General features: G+C 43.5%; 1 protein-coding gene across 1 annotated transcript in view; it reads right to left on the bottom strand.

Annotated features, from left to right (window-relative positions):
• The window catches only part of LOC137281193 (uncharacterized), a 33590-nt gene that overhangs the window by 3428 nt on the left and 9303 nt on the right, over positions 1–20859 (bottom strand). The window contains exons 11-33 of the mRNA XM_067812313.1: positions 20501–20773; positions 18942–19157; positions 18190–18309; positions 17426–17535; positions 16919–17037; positions 16327–16448; positions 15277–15409; positions 14984–15108; positions 13352–13480; positions 12365–12538; positions 11641–11797; positions 11165–11268; positions 10508–10633; positions 9202–9342; positions 8894–9076; positions 7432–7636; positions 6636–6939; positions 4896–5079; positions 4102–4306; positions 3077–3380; positions 1527–1726; positions 1061–1293; positions 816–880 (exon numbers count right to left, since the gene is read on the bottom strand). Coding sequence (XP_067668414.1) covers positions 816–880; positions 1061–1293; positions 1527–1726; positions 3077–3380; positions 4102–4306; positions 4896–5079; positions 6636–6939; positions 7432–7636; positions 8894–9076; positions 9202–9342; positions 10508–10633; positions 11165–11268; positions 11641–11797; positions 12365–12538; positions 13352–13480; positions 14984–15108; positions 15277–15409; positions 16327–16448; positions 16919–17037; positions 17426–17535; positions 18190–18309; positions 18942–19157; positions 20501–20773 — 3932 coding nt within the window. The remainder of the gene's footprint in view (positions 1–815; positions 881–1060; positions 1294–1526; positions 1727–3076; positions 3381–4101; positions 4307–4895; positions 5080–6635; positions 6940–7431; positions 7637–8893; positions 9077–9201; positions 9343–10507; positions 10634–11164; positions 11269–11640; positions 11798–12364; positions 12539–13351; positions 13481–14983; positions 15109–15276; positions 15410–16326; positions 16449–16918; positions 17038–17425; positions 17536–18189; positions 18310–18941; positions 19158–20500; positions 20774–20859) is intronic.

A 20859-nucleotide genomic window follows, 5' to 3' on the forward strand; every position in this document is an offset into this window, starting at 1 on the left:
CACTGACCCAATGGTCTTTGACTGTGACCGATCGTCTGTGACTGTGAACATACGGCTGTATTACACTGACCCAATGGTCTTTGACTGTGACCGATCGTCTGTGACTGTGAACATACGGCTGTATTACACTGACACAATGGTCCGTGACTGTGACCGATGGTCTGTGACTGTGAACATACGGCTGTATTACACTGACACAATGGTCCGTGACTGTGACCGATGGTCTGTGACTGTGAACATACGGGTGTATTACACTGACACAATGGTCCGTGACTGTGACCGATGGTCTGTGACTGTGAACATACGGCTGTATTACACTGACACAATGGTCTTTGACTGTGACCGATGGTCTGTGACTGTGACCATACGGCTGTATTACACTGACACAATGGTCCGTGACTGTGACCGATGGTCTGTGACTGTGAACATACGGCTGTATTACACTGACACAATGGTCTGTGACTGTGACCGATGGTCTGTGACTGTGAACATACGGCTGTATTACACTGACACAATGGTCTTTGACTGTGACCGATGGTCTGTGACTGTGACCATACGGCTGTATTACACTGACGCAATGGTCCGTGACTGTGACCGATGGTCTGTGACTGTGAACATACGGCTGTATTACACTGACACAATGGTCTGTGACTGTGACCGATGGTCTGTGACTGTGAACATACGGCTGTATTACACTGACACAATGGTCTGTGACTGTGACCATATATTACCCTGACCCAATGCTCAATGACCAAAGATGATGTGTCCAAGGTTACTGGACTGGAAGAGTGACATAGACGTGGCCGTCTACTTACTGGCATGATGAAGGCGGTGAGAGAGAATATTTTGCAACTGCTACGTTGGAATGTGAACACCATGTCTGCAATAACAAACAGTGCCAGGAGGTCACATATGTCGCACGTGTAAATGGTTATCACATCTTTATGTCAACTATTCATATCTTGTTGCATATTGATCACAGAAAACATCTCAATCACTTTCCGATAGCGGTCATAGTGCTGGCATCAGCGTACAACATCATCCACTGAGTCACAGTTACCTGGTGTTATAAATGACGAGTTAGCTACAGTAGGTTCCATCCAGCTCACGTGATAGCCCTCTGGGTTTTTGACGCTGTTGCATTTGTTGAAACAGAGCCCGCCTTTGTTCTTGCCGTAGTGCACCCCGATCAGCTGACCAGCCTCCACGCTGATGCGGTCGTTGGAGTTGACGGTTACCACCTGTACGTCGTTGTCGACGGTCTCCACGATGTTCTGTCCAACAAGACTGTACCTGAAGTAGAACGGAACCATGTTAGATTTTTGTTTTTTGTTCCGAAACAAAACGATGCCCTGATATTTGGACAAACAAATTATCGATATCATTGGCAACGAACATTTTCCAGAAATGAAATACACTAAGGCAGACATAGCATTGTTATCTGCAGCCTTTGACTGTACACAGGTTAATACATGACATTGCTGTGACGTTCAGCGGAATGGGATGAAGTCGTCAACAAAACTCACTGATCTGGTCCAACTTCCCGCCACACTTGCAGTGCGATGTCTCCTACATATTTGGAGTAGAACTTCCACTGGACGATCTCGCCATCATGCTCGATACGGAAGTTGGCGTTGATTCCGGTATAAATCTTCTTCCTAGAGCCGACATTCTTACGACGTATCAGTGGAAGCCAGTTGGTGCGGTACAGCTGGTATTGTCTTGCCTACAGAAGTATTCATATACGCTCACAGAAAGGAAAATATCTTTGAAAATATCTTTCCTAAGGCGATGATAAGTTGAGATAAGAGATATATCACAAACGGAAGCGGCAGAACACTCTCCACATTCATAAGTATGTTTTGTCCAAAGCAGAGTCGAATGTACATGTGTGGCTACATAATAAGCAGATATGTGTTTCAGCGCTATGACAGCTTTATGATGTATGTACAGAAATGAGGTCTGAAACAAAATCAAATGATTGCCACCATGCGATACGATAACATAGCATGTGTTTATGAATTACTATGGAATATTGATGACATCAGGTGTTTGTGAAAAGGTGAGCATATTCTGTCCCACCGGTGGCACCCGATAAAACTAAGTCTAGTCATTTGTGAACCTGATATAAATCATCAAGTTCCCACAAGTCCTAACCACGCATTCTGTATTCGCATAAACAGTGTGTGATTGTTATACTTCGCTCAATGCGCCCACAACGTACATTTAGAATAGGAAACAAACATCATTTGCCCAGTGGAGCATCGGATTGGAATCTTCCTCGAAATCTGCTCCAGACTGCAACTCTTGCAGCCCATACAATCACTGCACCATTTATGAACCCTCGACTGCACATTTGGAACGTGTTCACAAAGGCATTTACTAATGCGTACTCTAATGTGCAACAGAAACATCTCTACGTATATCATTCTCTCTCAACCAACAGTGCCAAACACAATATGTGTGTTCAAGGTTTTATATCAATGAAAAGAAAACAATTTACAACTTGGTGGCCTATCATAGAGATCAGGTTTGGTTCAGCATAATAAGACGAGTATATGGATGACAACTTGTTTTTATTGTCTAACACGACGTTTCTGGGTTACTTCTTGCCCCTTCTTCAGGTGATGATTCAGCATGTTCATCGGCTGCGTTTCCTAAAAACGGTTGAGCACTCGGTTTTCGGGCACATGCTTGTACACATATCGCAGCAAAGAAAGTTCCAAACGAAAGTCTCTAGTAACGCGTGTGGTCACCTTCGGTCACCGTGTGTGTGTGTGTGTGTGTGTGTGTGTGTGTGTGTGTGTGTGTGAGTGTAGTGTCTAAATATATATAAATTCAATATTACGAGCTTAACCCATATATATTGAAGAGGAGCACGAGTGAGACCAGAGATTCTGAACATGAGGAAATCTAGACTCGCTTCATTTAGCATTTCAGAGAGGGCTTGACAGTGAGGAGACTAATGTGGTTCAGGGACAGTGAGGCAGACTAACAAAGGCACAAAGTGTGGATCTTGTCTTAGACATAAATGCCAGCCATGACACACCCGCTCTCAGCCAGGTAGGATACTTACTGGTCCGACCATGGCCTTGAAAGACATGATGTAGCACTTGTTCTTGTCCGCCTGGTTGTAGATCTCCCCGCTCACAAAGAAAGACGGCCTCTTGGCTTTAGTGGTAATCCAGGACATCTGTGAAGCCTCTGGATGCTGGTTGCTGCTGCACTGGGAAAAGCCGATACCAGGGAGAGGGTCAAAGTAGTAGATGCCGATCACGTCTCCCTTCTTCACCTGGATACGTTCATATTCAGGGACATCTAGTGTGTCCACCTGTCCGGTCACCTGACTGTCCACCAGGTTGTGGCCGATGAACTCGAACCTAGTCAGGACATACGTTCAGATGTGAGGTAAAGTAGGCAGCCAAACCAGACGTTAAATAGAACAGTGTCTTGAAAATGGTAATCCGGAGCTATGTTTTGAAAGAGCGTGAAGAACATTGTAACGACTTTTCCTCTTGCATCTTTACCACGAACCTTCATCTGCTGAAGGGGCAAGAAATAACATCCCTTCAAGTCCCGGGTGAGTGAAATGCAGAAACATGGCATCTAAGTAATATCACTGTCACGTTACATAAGGCATGTTACATCTCTAATCTGACCTGCATTACTTCATGTGGAACATTAACAGGTTAATTAGGTTACTATTTTATTGTAGGCTAAATTGTTCATGTGTTCAAGTGATTATTCTGACGCTGTCTCTGAATATTGCAGTCCAGTATGGTGACAGAAAGATTATCGAAGAAGCAGTGGACATCCCTGTGTCTTGATTTAGGGTGTGCTCTCTCGCTTTCAGTCTTCATCACTCTCGGCTAAGGAATCCCCATGAATTTCTATCGCACGTAGTGCAATTTGACTGGACGACTGCTTGACGTCATCTTGATGACACTTAAGACAGATGTGAGACTCTGAACGAGACAGGGGTATTTATCATAACAAAATGGAAAACTGGATTATAGTAAACTGAATATTCAGTGATGGTCAGAGTTCGTATGAAAAATAATCGGATTACAGTTAATTTACATTCATTGAAAGCACACATACTTTCGACTACCGGCATCTGGTCGTGGTCTCCAGACCTGCAGCAGTGCTCTCCCTGGTCTAGTCGAGAAGAACTTCCACTGGACAACCTCGCCGTCTCTGTCGATTCTCATCAAGTCGTTGTCGCCCACGTAGCTGCAGTACTTGCGACCTTCGGTAGGACGAGCTATCAGATCGACGTCGTTACTGGGTGTCACTGGCGTTGGGTCTATAATGATATTTATTGAAATTCCATTGTGACTGATACTCCTTGATTGTTTTCGTACAAAATTGAAACGACAATGAATTATAGTCTTTACAAATCTGGGAATCGACCTTGTGACCTCTAGACACTTACTGCCATGTAAAGACCGACAAGAACATGTTAGCAAAGGTCACATCGGACCATGACATGCACTGATTGTTAAACAAAAATAAAAACAAGAGTAATTTGCTTCCGAAAATTTCTGAAAAATACTTCATCATTTTAAAATGACTCCAAACAAGACATCTCTTGGATAAGGTCAAGCAATACCTCAAAGAATATCTTTCTACAATGAAACTGCTACAGTTGTACTGCATTCCTGATCACTGTGACGACAGATGTTTAACAAATGGCAAAATGAAAACAGATGGCATGATTTTTTACTATTGTTGTCAGAGGAAGAAGAGACATGTGTCAAGGCGTCGACAGAAAATAACCGTTCGTACTGCTCCCTGAGCAGCCTCACGACTCACGACTCACGCATATATGCTTTCCTGCACGCATGGACACACACAAACAAATACACACATGGTTATTAAACGGTCGGACTAACCAGCACAGATGAGTTCCTCGCCGTCCAGCTGACCATATTCCGTGCAGTTCCTCAGTGTGTCGCCGCTCACTTGGATATAGCCGTCTCTGCACGTGTATGTGACCATCGTAAATCGTGGCACGGGACTGGTCGTGTTTTCCAAGATGGCGTTAGATGAGGCGGGAGGAACATCACACGTGAGTACCTTAGTCAACAAGCAACGTCGTGAGCAGATACGACATCCGTTACACTACGATGAAGACACATGTTAGGAAGTTTCTGTGATCTATTGGGGATCGTGCATTTGATATTCGGGCAGGTGTGGTATGGGGCTTCGATGCTTATGAAACATATTGCCTCAGAGTTTCAAACCTAATTATGACACTTTAGACTCTGGCAATTAGTAAAGCTATCTGCCACAGGAAATACATTTTTGCCAGACATTTTAGTAAAACAAAATATAATTCATAGGATATCTTCTTGTACAACAAATTATTCAGTCCCCAAAATCTGCAAAATCCCCCGCCCCCCCTAACACATGGTCAAATTGTCTGTTTCCTACAATACTTTCATGCCTCAACTGCCTCAATGGCGGAAGCGACGATCCCGGAACCTTATGATTGTGTAATCATGAACGATGTTGTTTGTAAGTGATTAAGTCAGGACCAGGCAATCCAATGACTGTCATCATGTCAGCATGTATATATGAATCAGTATGAAACAATATCAGGTGTTTCGTGATAAGGTGGGAGTATCCTTCACCAGGTAACACCCGTCATACACATACACGTCTACTCAACTGTTCACCTGTGATAACCTCGAACGAATGGTACGGGTCAAAATAGGCAATTGTATCGGACATAATCTTTGCCACTGATGAATCACATTTTGAAATGCCCTCCATGTATGCTCTACAAGTTTTCGAAAACTTCAATGTTGTTACCCTGAGCATGAGTTTTATGCCGCTATTCGAGATCTTGGTGGAAATAGCATGCTCGATTCTGCCTCAGTAGGTGTGCAATGTAAATATCAAAGACATGAGCTGCTGGAGTATTGCTCGGCAAAAAGGAAAATTGACAATTAGAAAATTCTTTGAGTGTTGTTTATAAGTATGATGTAGAGGAAAGATTCTAATTTCTTCATTTGCAAGTCATCACTGAAACATCGTATCCGTTTCCATAAAGAAGATTCAGTGCTATTGACATTTGGAAAGCTGAAATCATCCCTTTGTCACACAGGGACAGCTTGTTGTCAGTACGATTCTTTATGCATAGATCTAAATATGAGACAGCTGAGGGGTTCTCGCTTGTCTCCTAAATTCCAACTTGGATGGATAAATGGGTGGAAGGGGATGGGTTATCTGATAGTTACTGGAAGATCATAGATATACCTAAGGCTTTAGGTAAACCCTTTGTCCAAAGTACCTGGTGTTGACTTTTGCCAACCCAAGCAGAAACTCACAGGGATAAAGAAAGTTCCCGATTGGTGCCCATGGGGTTGCCTACTTCTTGTCGAAAGATTTGACCCCAAAATTTGACAAAGATTTCAATATCAATGAGAAAGTCCAGCACTTAACATATTGTTTTCTCTGACATTCAAAGGACATTTATTTTCTGTTTTTACTAATTCCTATTAACTTCATATGATAAACATGCATGCCAACTGCCCCACTCTCATTACGCTTCCAACACAAACAAATATGTTCGGATTTGGGAGTGTCTACAAACGTGGACAGTTCACTGCCTCCTCGGGATAACTTACAGGACCGACCGTGGCTTTGAAGGACATGATGTAACACTTGTTCTGGTCTGCCAGCGTGTAGACTTGCCCGGGGGTGAAGTAGTCCATGTCTGAGATTTGAGTGTCGATCCATGACATGTTGGCTGCCTCTGGGGTGAGGTCGTTATTGCACTCAGTGTAGGTAATACCTATCAGGGGATCAAAGTAGTGGATGCCGATCACGTCCCCAGGGATAACAGGAATGCGGTCGTTGACGGGAATATCCAGCACCTCCACACGTCCAGTTTTGTTGGTGTCCAGGAGGTTCTGACCAATGAACTCAAACCTACACACAGACGGTACGATATAGCATGTTTATCGTATCCAGTAAACGCAATCGTCACGATACAACATGTTTACAACATCCAGTATATTCAAACGTTACGATACAGCATGTTTACAACATCCAGTGTATTCAAACGTTACGATACAACATGTTTACAACATCCAGTATATTCAAACGTTACGATACAGCATGTATAGCATATCCAATAAACACAAACATTACGACATAGCATTTTTACCATTTCCAATGCATGAAAACAACACGATGCTGCACGTTTATCATATCCAGTACACACAAACGTTACGACATAGCATGTATACAAAACGCGTTGATGTGCGGTCACACAATAAGATTAATGAAAAATTATCAGTAATTAGCAATAAGATTACAAGGAAAGCACTGAGTAATATGTTATTTTGTCCTTTAGATTCCTAGTTCACTAATAGCGGGTGTCGAAACAGTTGTAGGCGACAACTGAGGCTGGTGTCTTACATCCTATCCCCAGCGTCGCTTGGATGCCAGACCTGGAGCATTGCCTTCCCTGCTGTTGTCGCATAATATTGCCACTGCGTGATCTCTCCCTCTCTGTCGATCATCATGAGGTCATTATCGCCGAGGTACGCCCGGTACTGATTACCATGTTTCAACCGGGCGACGAGGTCCACGTTATTGCTGGAAGTTACTGACCCTGCTACCGCTGCAAGTTCAGTGTAATCGTGTTAAAGCCAAGCACCTAACACACATGCAGTGTGAACTTGTAGAGCGGTTGAAACCAACAAAACGTTTTTATCGATTTGGTATTTTGGCGTAAAAGACTCTTAGAAAATGTACATATTAAAATATTAGCTTAAAGAATGTTTTCATTGTCGAATACATGAGAAGTTGGTCCCGCCTGGAACAGTATGTCCCTTACGTCTCGGTGACTCTATTTGATGTGATATTATCAGGTTAATGTACATATACCCATGTATTTGTACCATCCAAACACGACATATATTGTCTACGACGACAATATTGGCAAATACATCACGGAAAGAAGGTGAAATATAACTACGCTGAATAACTCAGAGCACATGAACACTGCAGATGGACCTTCATGAACAATTAGCTGTCAGCGGCATCCAGGCGTCTGTATCGGTGTTGATCAACTGACCACAGGCAAACTGTAGCGCAAATGGGGTTGCTCAGCATAAGGAATATAACAAGACTTCTTACACGCGAGCGAACCGAGGAAAGGTTGGCAACGTACTTTCCCCGCTTCGGTTCGAAAAATATTTTTCATGTCAAAATAAAACATCGCCACCATCAAAGGTACACTTCCATCTCCTCACTTGGCTGTGCTCTCACATTTCTTACCCCATGTTTATTAATTATTCACGTGAAATATGTTTCATTCATCATTTTAAGCACCACTCATGGTACTTCGCCTCCATTACCCCTGCCAGCTTCCAGTTAAACGGAGTGACGGAACATGAAGAAGCAGAAATTAAAAAGAAATACCACATTGCCTAATTTTATCATGAACCTGTTGGAGTTTATTTGTCTTACCTGTCGTCGCTATTGCTAGAATTTTCGTAACATTTATTCTACATACAAACACTTCTGACGTAATGGGTGAATGATGCGGGGGGGTGGGGGGGGGGGTAACTGTAAGTATTCCATACAGAATAAGACCCTCCTGTTCCTTCACTCCGTTGATAACATTTGCTCGCTTCGCTCGCATGTAGAGACGATTAGTCATTTTCTCTATACTACGCAGCCCATTTGCGCTACAGTTTGCCTGTGACAAAAGGCTACCAATAAGCCGTGTAACCACTTACCAGACCTTGTAACCGTCTTTCCCTGATCCGTATCAAACAATGTCAGCGCGTCTCAAGGTCAGTGGTTGTCCTTACTCATGGAGAGAAAACCAGACCAGAAATGTTGACTTTATAGTGATGGTCAGTTAACGTACCTTCACAAACAAGGTCTTCCCCACTCAACTCGCCATCGACAAGACACACCCTGTCCTCATGACCACTCTCCCGTACATGGCCATCCTTACACCAGTACGTGACTACCTGACCACGTGACACCTCGTCCAAATCCTCCTCCAGGATCACGTTGGACGTGGGGTCGGCTACCGGACAGGTGAGAGCTGGAACAGAGACACTACTCGTCTTTGAATGTCCTCCCTTGCAAAACCGCAGTTTCATGAATAAGGAATCTTGAATCTTTTAAACGCGAACTGTCCTATATGTGAAAAAAACCCCCAAAACATACGTATCGTGTCGCTTTCTTCACAAACTCCACAAGTCAGAGGACACTGCTCATCTGCAAACTGTTGATATTCCTCACAGGCTGTAGGCGATGCTTGGAGGATATCATCACAGTCATGTCTACGATCCACGCAGATAGAACGATCTGAAGTTAACAACGTCTCTATTGGTAAGCAACAATCAAACTGAAAGCATTATTGTTAGACTGTGTACATTTAATTTAAGAAACATGACCTTCCATGAACGTCTACAGCAGACTCTTGCTGCTTCCTGCAGGAAGGTACACATACACCGCCACGTCCTGTTAGTTCACACGTATTTCAAAGTAGAGAAAGGTTAATACGACGTAAGACCTTTTTATCTGGCTGTGTAGTGTGTTGTGTAACAATGCTGTAGCTGTATGGCATTGACACAATGACAGTGTTGTGTCTGTTCCTGTGTGTAGAAGCACATTGGCTCAAGTATAATCTAACATCTGCTGGAACAGCATGGACCTGCCCTTCATAGTATCACACTTTCGTGGGGAGTTCAAGAAGGAAGATAATGATTGTAACATCTTGCATTGCATCAAGACCAACGGCTGTGTGAAGAACGTTATTTTCACCCTTGATATCCAGTTTAGACCTTTTTATGGAAGCAGGGCCTCTGTTGCGGCTTGGGAAATATTTTCATCACTTCCCTTGACGTGAACACTGTCTCTCTATTGTGTACTATCATAGCAATTACTTTGCAGTAATTAGTTTTGATTTGTATGCCTAGTAAATGTCATTGTGTAAAAGTCAACTATATAACATGATTTCGTGTTTATCGGTTTCGCATGTAGCTGTTTTGTGGAAAGGGTGCTTTGGTTAATTGTGTCAGTGTGAAACAGACATGTAAGTATTGCAACTTTGTGTGCAGACTCTTTCAGTGTTGTCATATCCCCTAGTGCGCAGTACACACAGCCCTGTGCACTTAAATGAACCCACGAATCCGTTGGTATATGACCAGATGGTGGCCAAATGAATATGTGCAAACACCCAGTTGCGGGTAAAGCAAGGTGCGGTGAACTTGGACAAAGTACTGTGTGTCCCAGTCCACCCAGTTGTGAATGGGTACCTCTTTAGGATGAGAGAGAGCCTCAATAAACTCGGTGCGCCAAATGGCAGCAAGAGATGTATGATCCCCAGGGAGTTGAGACTGAAATACGATGTGCTGTTGAGATTGACATCCAGTGATCGCGGGTGGAAATACCAGCGCCTTGAGCATGCACTAGTGCGTGGATATGTGCGCTATATAAATATCCTATATCTATGTAACACTATACTCACCATCATTCAGTGTCGTCCTGCAGACAAACAGACGCTCGACGGAACAAGCTTGGTCATTCCACTCGCTATTGCTGCTCTCATCCTTTGCCTCGATGCAGTCCTGATTGGCGTAGTTGTTGGGCTGGTCTAAACAATGGGTGTGTGAGTTAGCAACGTCGGTTTAAACAATGTGTCACTTGTAATGGGGTCTGATCATAAAGAGAACATATACGTTTATATCACATTAGTGGCTGTCCACAGTAAAGACGCAGTTATTATTGAAATTGCTATGAAGATTTTATCATCCAAAACTGTGTTCCACAGGAGATATCGCTTGTGTGAGATCAGACGATATCTCCTAAGAGATATCACTTTGACAGTAGCTTTTGCAAAATGCACTGACAATGCTATCACATCATGAACTTGATGACGTCACAATGCTATGACATCGCTGCACTGCAACTCTAATGCCAGTGCTGTGTTCAGAGATGTACATTTTCCATTGAAAACTAATAAAGAATGATTTTGGATGATAAATAGAATCTCACTCTCGTGTCTACTGATATCAGTTATATCAACACTCGTTAAGAAAGCTAAAAATTTCTTACTTTATCAACTCGTGTTGATATATTTGATATCAGTAGACACTTGGGTGAGAGTCTCTATGTACTGACCTACCTCTTCCCCAGTTTGTCCAGTTGAAGGCAGAGCCATCAGACCACATGAATGTCCCTTCAGTGTCGATGTCAGTACCGCCGATCCACATATATTGCCCCTTTTTTCTGAAAGCCATGCTTACTATGTAGACGTTTTGTCGAAATTAATCTTACAACCACGACATTATCAAAACAAGGAAGAGAAGGTTCTGCACTAATCATGCAATTAGGTGCCCAAGTCAGCTTCTCCCACCTTCATCTTAGTGAGGGAAATCAGAAAATGTTGTATTGTAAACGTAACGACTTAAGACAGAACTGCTTTCGCATCGATGCTCTACGGAATAGCACATAATGAATAGCTCGATCATTGATCGCTAAAACAACCCTCAAGGAATCAGATTAGATAGATCGGGGTAGATCTCGGGGTCATGATAAACTGAAAGTAACAAACATATTCATGTTTATTAATAGTCTACCCCACCAAAAGTTACTTCTTACCGAAAAGCTGTTACAAAATCTAGTTCCTCCATGTCCTTTGTCGGTGAGACAATAGCACCCAGCGCCTGACAGTGGGAACTGGCATCAGCGTAGTTCTTCTCCACACTGACGTACAGGTAGCAGTTGCCGTTGTAAGCAGACCAGCCACTGGGGCAACCTGGTGGTCAGTGAAAGAATGAGTGAAAGCTCTTGCCATTCTCCGAAGCCTCAACTTAAACACTGTGGTGTCGATCCAAATCAAATTCCATTATCTGGATGTCTGTTTGTTAATGCTGTGACACCATGAGCTATAGGTCTACCCATCCCGTTCTTTAGCCTGCAGAGACCAGCTTCCAGTCAAGCAAGCATGCACACTTTACGTTTATGGAAATTTCTGTTTTCCGTTTTACGGGGCGAATTTCAGGACTGGCTCGTAAGTTTCCCTATTTACGTTGATTACAAGTCGGCGTAAATAAATGCCCATATTTTAGATGCCCAGAAGTGCCTTCTGGCACAGACTTCGTTATTACACAGCTTGACGTGTTGATATCGACGTTAGAGAACAAAGAAAGAACCAACTATACATCACATGGAATTTGTCTGATGAGACAAAGAGGTTATGAGATCATATTACTGCTACCCTGCCCAAACTCACACGCACTCATCCATGTGACGTAACAGCACCTCCATATCCAACGGTTGTTTCGGCGTGACGTGAGGTAGTTTGTCACACAGTCCTACTTACTTCCACACACATATCCTCCAGGTGACCAGGTCCCGTCGGTCAAACACGTCCTGGTCAGGCTGTCACTACCAGATTTACACCGGAACTCGACGGTGTCCCCGACGTCATAGCTGGAACTCAATGTCGTCACGGGGTCAGCATCAGCAACATCGTCGGGCGCGGAACACGTCGTTACTGTCATGTTTCAAAGGATAGGTATATGTTACAGCTGACTAACGGTAATGTTGCCATTGTTGACTGCGTCACTAGTTGGCATGGCAAAGTGACAGATCATTTACAAGAGACTGCGCATATCTCAGACCTGACTTCAATATCTCAGACGTACTGACACACAGGTGCAACGAATTTTAGAAAGAAAACCGAAGAGTATGGAATTCAAGTGAAATGCACGTGAGGTTACACATGTGTGATGCATATGCAGGTAAATATCCGTTAAGAATAGACTCATTTGTGACTCAAGTACAGGTAAATGTCAGTGAAGTATGTCAGGTGTGTCGCATGTGCAGATAAATGTCACAGAAGTGTACCTGGTGTTGCATGTGCAGGTAAACGTCAGTGAAGTGTGTCAGGTGTGTCGCTTGCACAGGTAAGTGTTAGTGAAGTGTGTCGTGTGTGGCGCCTGTAAACGTCAGTGAAGTGTTTCAGGTGTGTCGCATGAACAGGCAAATGTCAATGAGGTGTGTCGCATGTGCAGGTAAGTGTCAGTAAAGTGTGTCATGTGTGTTGTATGTGCAGATAAATGTCAGTGAAGTGTGTCAGGTATGTCGCATATACAGGGAAACGCCAGTGACATATGGACCTAGGTGTGACTTATATACAGGTAAGTGCTAGTGAAGTGTGTCTGATGTGCAGGTAAATGTCAGTGAAGTCTGTCAATTGTGTCGCATTTACAGGTAAATGTCAGTGAAGTGTGTTAAGTGTGTTGCATGAACAGGTAAATGTCAGTGAGGTGCACGTGCGTGTGACTCATGTACAGGTAAACATTACCTGGAGTGACAGGCACGTTAGGGGTGTCACACGTTCTAGCACACCCAGCCCTGACCTCCGTCAGATCCCCCTCACAGAAACCTTCCTTCTTCAGTTCCTCGCAGTCGGGGAAGTTGTCAAACCTGCTCTCTACAGACACATCACATTCAGTGTCAGTTATGGTTGACATCTTGTAACTGTAGAACTTGTCAACTTTTGTATAGATACATGGTACACCTGCCACATGCCACAGTAAGAGATGGTTTCTTACATAATTATTATCTCACATAAATTCTTTCATTCCTGCATCATATAGCTGGCTGACAATCTGAACTTTATACATGGTACACGACTGAATGGTTCCTCTTGATAATAAGGTTTGTTTTATTGTTTCTCAGATCACAAAACACAAACGCAGTGGTCTAGAATAAGTCTCTGACAGCTCATACATTGCTAGTCTTCCGTTTTCAGAAGGACGTCTTCAGATTCAGTAGCCGTGGGTCTTAAGCTATCTTTCGGATAATGTGTGTTTTCTCTATATCAAAATTTCACCAGACAAGATTGTGCATACCTTTGAGCTTTTTGGCATTGTAAAAGTTGGGACGTACGATAGTGAACACACTTTATGGATACCAACTTCCTTTATGTCGTGAGTGTGACGTTCGATACAGATTCGTATGTTGTTGCCAAGCACAGATAGACAAAGGGACATGGACAACCATATAAGAATCTTGACATGATCTTTAGTGCCACAGTGTCTTGAATATAAAACATTATACATCATGTGACCTTCTTAATGTGTGGGTCGATGATGAGATACTCAAATCAAAAGGTCTCCACATATTACCCCTTGTGATGCTACGTCTCTTTAACCTGGGGTATGAAGGTCTGCCCCAGACAGACACTGGGATCTCACTCAGCTGACACACATCACAGTAGTCCCTGTCATACTGGCCCCTGTATAAACCTGTGTAGACACTCACCCAGCTGACACACATCACGGTAGTCCCTGTCACACCGGCCCCTGTATAAACCTGTGTAGACGCTGACACAGCTGACACACATCACAGTGGTCCCTGTCACACTGGTCCCTGTATAAACCTGTGTAGACGCTGACACAGCTGACACACATCACAGTAGTCACTGTCACACTGGCCCCTGTATAAACCTGTGTAGACGCTGACACAGCTGACACACATCACAGTAGTCACTGTCACACTTGCCCCTGTATAAACCCGTGTAGACACTCACCCAGCTGACACACATCACAACAGTCCCTGTCACACTGGCCTTCGCATACCCCTGTGTAGGCACTCTCCCAGCTGACAAACATCACAGTAGTCCCTGTCACACTGGCCCTCGTATACCCCTGTGTAGACACTCACCCAGCTGACACACATCACAACAGTCCCTGTCACACTGGCCCTCGTTTACCCCTGTGTAGACACTCACCCAGCTGACACACATCACAGTGGTCCCTATCACACTGGCCCCTGTATAAACACGTGTAGACACTCACCCCGCTGACACACAACACAGTAGTCCCTGTCACACTGGCCCTCGTATACCCCTGTGTAGGCACTCACCCAGCTGACATACATCACAGTGGTCCCTGTCACACTGGCCCTCGTATACCCCTGTGTAGACACTCACCCAGCTGACACACATCACAGTAGTCCCTGTCACACTGGCCCTCGTATACCCCTGTGTAGCACCACGGCCGGAATGTGTTGTCAGGGTTACGGCAATAGTTCTCCTCCAAGTTGGCATCAAAGTCACTGACAAAACAATGATGGTAACGATGAGGTTGACGTTGACGATGGAAATGCTAACAAAAAACGAGCTTCAAACAGTTAGCTTCAGAAATCAAATCCTGACTGGAGAGAGCTTTAGACGCAACTGTTGAGGAGACGGGTTATTTCATCGTGAAGTTATGTAAGGTTCACCTTGGATTAAACAGGTGATGTGGGCATTCGGTGGTCTCACTCCAAGGTATACACGTCTTGCGATCTCGCGTGAACGAGACATTGCCGTTGTACGTGACGCCCTTGTCGGCCATCTTGTAGCAGTGGTTCTCGGCTGAAGAAGACAAGTAGGATATGAAGGCGAGTCAGGATCACGTGAACCTAGCTAATGGCCTCTATCACCTTACATTTGGGTGAGTCACGGGACCTGTATGTGTAACATTTAAACACTGATATTTGGTAAAACACACTGGTTTGGAAAGCGTCTGCAAAAGTGTTCGTAAAATATCGGATGCAGTCTCCTGACAGCGGCTCATCTGGAGTGTTCCTATTACTGAACATCGTCATGTTGGACGGTGTTCCAGGAACTGTGCAATATACCTTTATACATCTTTCGTATGTAAGAAATATGAACAGGTCATGCCTCATAGTGTACAGCAGACAGTCTCATGTTTTTGTTCGTTTCGGTGTTGTTAGGGGGTTAATGAATGATCAGTTGTCATGACCGGGGTGAGCATTCCAGTGGCAGATATTATAAAGGACGTTTCATGGGACTTGATGGCACGTAATATTGCCCGGTCTCCAGGACAGCGACGAAATATGTGTCGAGCACAGAACACGCCTACACATAAAAAACTGCTAACTCCTTACTTCCAAGGGGGCAGTTGCTATAGAGTGAGGTTATGCGTCGCTTTGAGCAAGTGTGCTCACCACATACATAAGTTCGACATTAAGTACAGTCTGTACAATCGTCCGCAATATTGCCTCCTCCAACTTGATCACTTATCTAATTTCATTTTGATTGTGACAATTCGATCCTGAAGGTCGTCTTGTCATCGAAGTGTCAGAGTCTAAAAATAGCCCTCACAGCGAAGCTGTCATGGTACCTGTCACACCATGGTTGGGGAGAGAGCAGCCTGTGTCGAAATGGGTAGGTGGTCAAACTCGGCCTGATGATTGTATGTCATCGCCCACCGACGGCATGGAGCGTTAGCAATAATATCAACCCAACAAACCAACAAACAGACGTACGAGTCACCAGGCTGACGTGGGCCATGAAGCCCCTCCTCTGTCCCTCGGTTGTGGTCCGGAGGTTGAGAGACAGGGTGTTCCGAACAGTCCTGATGGAGCGGTGCAGGGATTCCCCACAGTACCTGCAGACCAAACACGTGACAAGATGTGACACGACGTGACAACGTAGCTGCTGCATTTGGAAGGTACCAGATTTGGCAGAACAGAAATAATCACAGTATGTTGTCAGCTTGCATTGTAGTTTGTGTTTTGACAGGTACATGTCATAAATACACAGACAATTTAAACTCGTTTATGTTGATTTGAATCACTGAAGCTCTGTCTTTAGGGTTTGGTTTGATGCCGCTTCGTTGATTGTGTTTCTAATAATGCCAGCAGGTATCGGCTTGCTAAGGAGTAAAGGCAGACCAAAATACTGAAACCCACGTGCAGGATTATGTTGCCGACAAACCAAAAATTATAATCAGGCCGAATCCTGGTCACAGGTTTCTGCCACAAGAAAGGCAGCTGTCCTTTAATAGTGATACATTTAGAAACATACCCCCATGTGATGTGTGATACAGTTTGTCAGTGTGACATTTGTGTAACATACGTAAAGGGATTCTCGCCCAGCAGCACAGATCTGACACGGAGTTCATCTTCACATTCTGATCCTGAAGTGGCGATGTCGAAGTCGTCAAAGTCTAACAGGATAGATGAGTCTTCAGGTGCCTGTTTAAAGACGTATTTTTGTTTGTCGTCAGTTACATGTCATTTTGAATGCCACCAGACTTAATCAAAGGATAATCAAATACATACATAATGAGCATAGTCAAATACCCATAGACATCGGTTAGATCAATGATCAATGAGTTTGGTTCCGGAGGAAGTCCAGGTATAAAACTGCAAACCTAGAAACGATCGGAATTCGAACTCATTACATGGTGTAACAAGCTACACGTGATGGGTTAAAGTGAAATAGGCAGTCTGGACATATCTAATCTTTGACAGAGAAAACGGGCATCTTTCTTTTTAATCTCCTGTTTTTAGCTTCTTTTGTGATGATGAGAGTTAGTGAATATCATATTTATATCCTGGTGACATTTGTGTGTGATCTTACCGTAAATACCCAGAAACAGTCCGCGTTGTTGGGGTACAGACTGGGATAGCCAGGGGACGTTATTGTCATTGTAGGATTATCTTTGGTCAGCGTGTATAGGCCTCCACAGTCTGTAGTGAAGACAACCTATACTATTATACCTCCACAATCTTTGGGGGTGGGGGGTGGGGGGTGGAGAAAAGGTTGTACATTGCTAGTACATCACCTATACTATCATACCTCCACAATCTGTGGGGGAGTGGAGAAAAGGTTGTACATTACTAGTACATCACCAATACTATTACGCTCCCGCAATCTGTGGGGGAGTGGACAAAAGGTTGTACATTGCTAGTACATCACCAATACTATTACACTTCCGCAATCTGTGGGGGAGTGGAGAAAAGGTTGTACATTGCTAGTACATCACCTATACTATCATACCTCCACAATATGTGGGGAAGTGGAGAAAAGGTTATACATTGCTAGTACATCACCTATACTATTACACTTCCGCAGTCTGTGGGGGAGTGGAGAAAAGGTTGTACATTGCTAGTACATCCCCTATACTATCATACCTCCACAATCTGTAGTGAAGAAAACAGTGTGCAGTCTGACCAATACCATTATTACAATCCCTACAGGGTAATGTATATGTTAGTCTAGTGGAAAATGATAGCTCTGTATGGAAAACGAAACATTCAAAGTTGGTTTGAGAAAACAAACTGATATGGGGAAACAAAATACCCTTCGTTCATGGTGTACGTTAATTAAATAGCTCTACGAACCTCTGTTGGCAGGTACATAGTAACAGTAAATGAATTTCTGTGACAGCAAATTGGGGCTGTAGGCGGACTGGCCGTTGTCATCGTCGTCAAAGTTCAGGAACTCCGGAAACGCCATCATCCCTACACGCGAGAACAGTGACAACCTGTGTTTATTGTGAAATATGTGTCGGTGTGGAAATAAACATGGAAACACGAAGAAAAGCTAAGGCGATATGATGTGGACACTTTGTTCAAAACACTTATTCTATCTAATGGTTTTTAGTTTCGTATCGGTGAAAATATATATTTCAATGCGTACCATTGCTGTTTACAAACGATAGTTTCCAGTACCGTAGTATTCCTATATTATACGATAATAAGAGTGACAAACTTTACACAGAGTTCATGCGGAGTTGGAAAGAGAAGTAATATGATAAAATATATTGTTATATAGATATTCCTTGTTCGATGCACAGGTTTTGATACTTACTGTTTGCAAAATAGCTCTTTAACCAACATAAAACATTGACATTTATTTCACCTTCCACTCCGAGAGTGCAGGAGGTACAGTGGTATAGAAGCCATTGCCTTCAATTTTGCTCTTAAGGATATATCTGTATTCACAGACTGGTTACTGGCTTTCATTGAGCTACAACATCTTTACTATTTGTATATACGGATTCTGTCTTCTAACGTGTTCGACGTTTTTCTGAACTGAGATAATCCTACAGTGAATCAGTCAGCAAGCAACAATGAATCAGACACCCTCTAACCATCAACTTGTTGACATGATTCAGGTTCTCCATTGTGACGGAACAAGATGAAGGGTTCAGTATTGGGGAGTTTGAGAGGAACTTTGGGGTAGCCGTCGTCACGGCAACAGAAATCAAACTGAGTGTCTGCATTATAGACACCGTCAGGCACGGCTCCAGATGTTGTTGTGGTGGTCCCGGCAAGGTTGTCAAACCTGACGTATCCACTTTCAAAGCCTGCAAAAATTGTTTTCTGTCAGTTTGGTGTGGAAGGGATGCTGAACATGAACCTTATGTCACGTCATGACGTCATTAAGTATCTGTAGCGTGTACAAACAGTCAAATATTTCCCATAATCTAATCTAATATAATATAACATAATACATAGGATAGCGATCTATCAATATATAGCATTCAAAATCTTGAATCACAGCAAAGCGATTGTTTAGATTTAACAACAAGACTAATCAGTACTTTTGATAGTGAAAGGCGAAACTAACATGAACGAGCTTTGTGCACGCAGAGGAATCATGCTCTCTGAAGGACAGTGTGCACACGTTATAGTTCCTCCAAATGTGTAATATTTGGATAAGCACGTCCTCTTTTTTCGTTGGTATACAGTATATGCCTGGCTGTACAGTTACCAGTAGGACAGTCGTCTTTCTTTAGTATACAGTATATGTCTGACTATACACCTACCAGTAGGACAGTCTCTTTTCTTTAGTATACAGTATATGTCTGACTATACACCTACCAGTAGGACAGTCTCTTTTCTTTAGTATACAGTATCTAACTAAAAGTGCTTTATGGTTCAACTTCTTTATTATACAAGGTCACAACGTTTCGAGACATCATGCACAACCCCAATCACAAGATTGTTTGGGACAACACCAGGACATCAGTTAGGAACGCCAATGACTTACAAAAAACGGAAACTCCTAGAAGTCATTGCAACCAAGCGGAACAAGCCCACAATCAACAGAAACGGAGGTGTTTACTTACCCAATGCATGGAACCACCTTATCCTCAGTGACTAATCTTTATCCAAACATCTTTACCTGTAACTCGTTAACCTATTCAACACAAGCATGCACACCAATCAGTTGAATCCTGTACATCAGTTAATAAAAACCTGTATATCTTGTTACCCATTGTTATCGGTCCACTGTTATGTGTGTATATACTACAACCCTTTAGTTTTACCCTCACTTCATCTGAAGAAGAGACTAGAATCTGTCTCGATACGTTGTGACCTTGTATAATAAAGAAGTTGAACCATAAAGCACATTTAGTTTGATTCCTCCAAATTCTAAATGCCTTTGAAACAACTTATACAGTATCTACCTGGCTGTACACGTACCAGAAGAACAGTCTCCTTTCTTTAGTATACAGTATATGTCTGGCTATACACCTACCAGCAGGACAGTCTCCTTTCTTTAGTATACAGTATCTACCTGGCTATACACTCACCAGTAGGACAGTTTCCTTTCATCAGTATACACTGTGTGTCTGGCTATACACCTACCAGTAGGACAGTCTCCTTTCTTTAGTATACAGTATCTGCCTGGCTATACACTTACCAGTAGGACAGTCTCCTTTCTTCTGTATACAATATCTGCCTGGTCCCCAGTCAGCTGTGTCAGCGTCAGTGCTGGTGGAACTGTCCTTCACACAGAAGTCGTACTTGGAGCTGCTCGCTGTGAACTCTCCCTTCATGTGGACGATGTCGCTTTGTGTGCTGCGTCCGTCGCTGGTATGCTGTACCGATCCCTCCTGGAACTCGTTCCCGGGGCATCCGGCAGTAGGGGACGGCAGGGCGTATGTTCCCCTGGGCCACTTGGTGGGTGCGGGCACTGCGGAGAAGACATGTGGTGACAACCTGTGACTGCCTTTGGAGATTTGCCATGGCAGCATAGTGACTTCTGTAAGAAGCGATTTT

The sequence above is a fragment of the Haliotis asinina genome, chromosome 4, assembly GCF_037392515.1.
Source record: "Haliotis asinina isolate JCU_RB_2024 chromosome 4, JCU_Hal_asi_v2, whole genome shotgun sequence".
NCBI lineage: Eukaryota > Metazoa > Mollusca > Gastropoda > Lepetellida > Haliotidae > Haliotis > Haliotis asinina.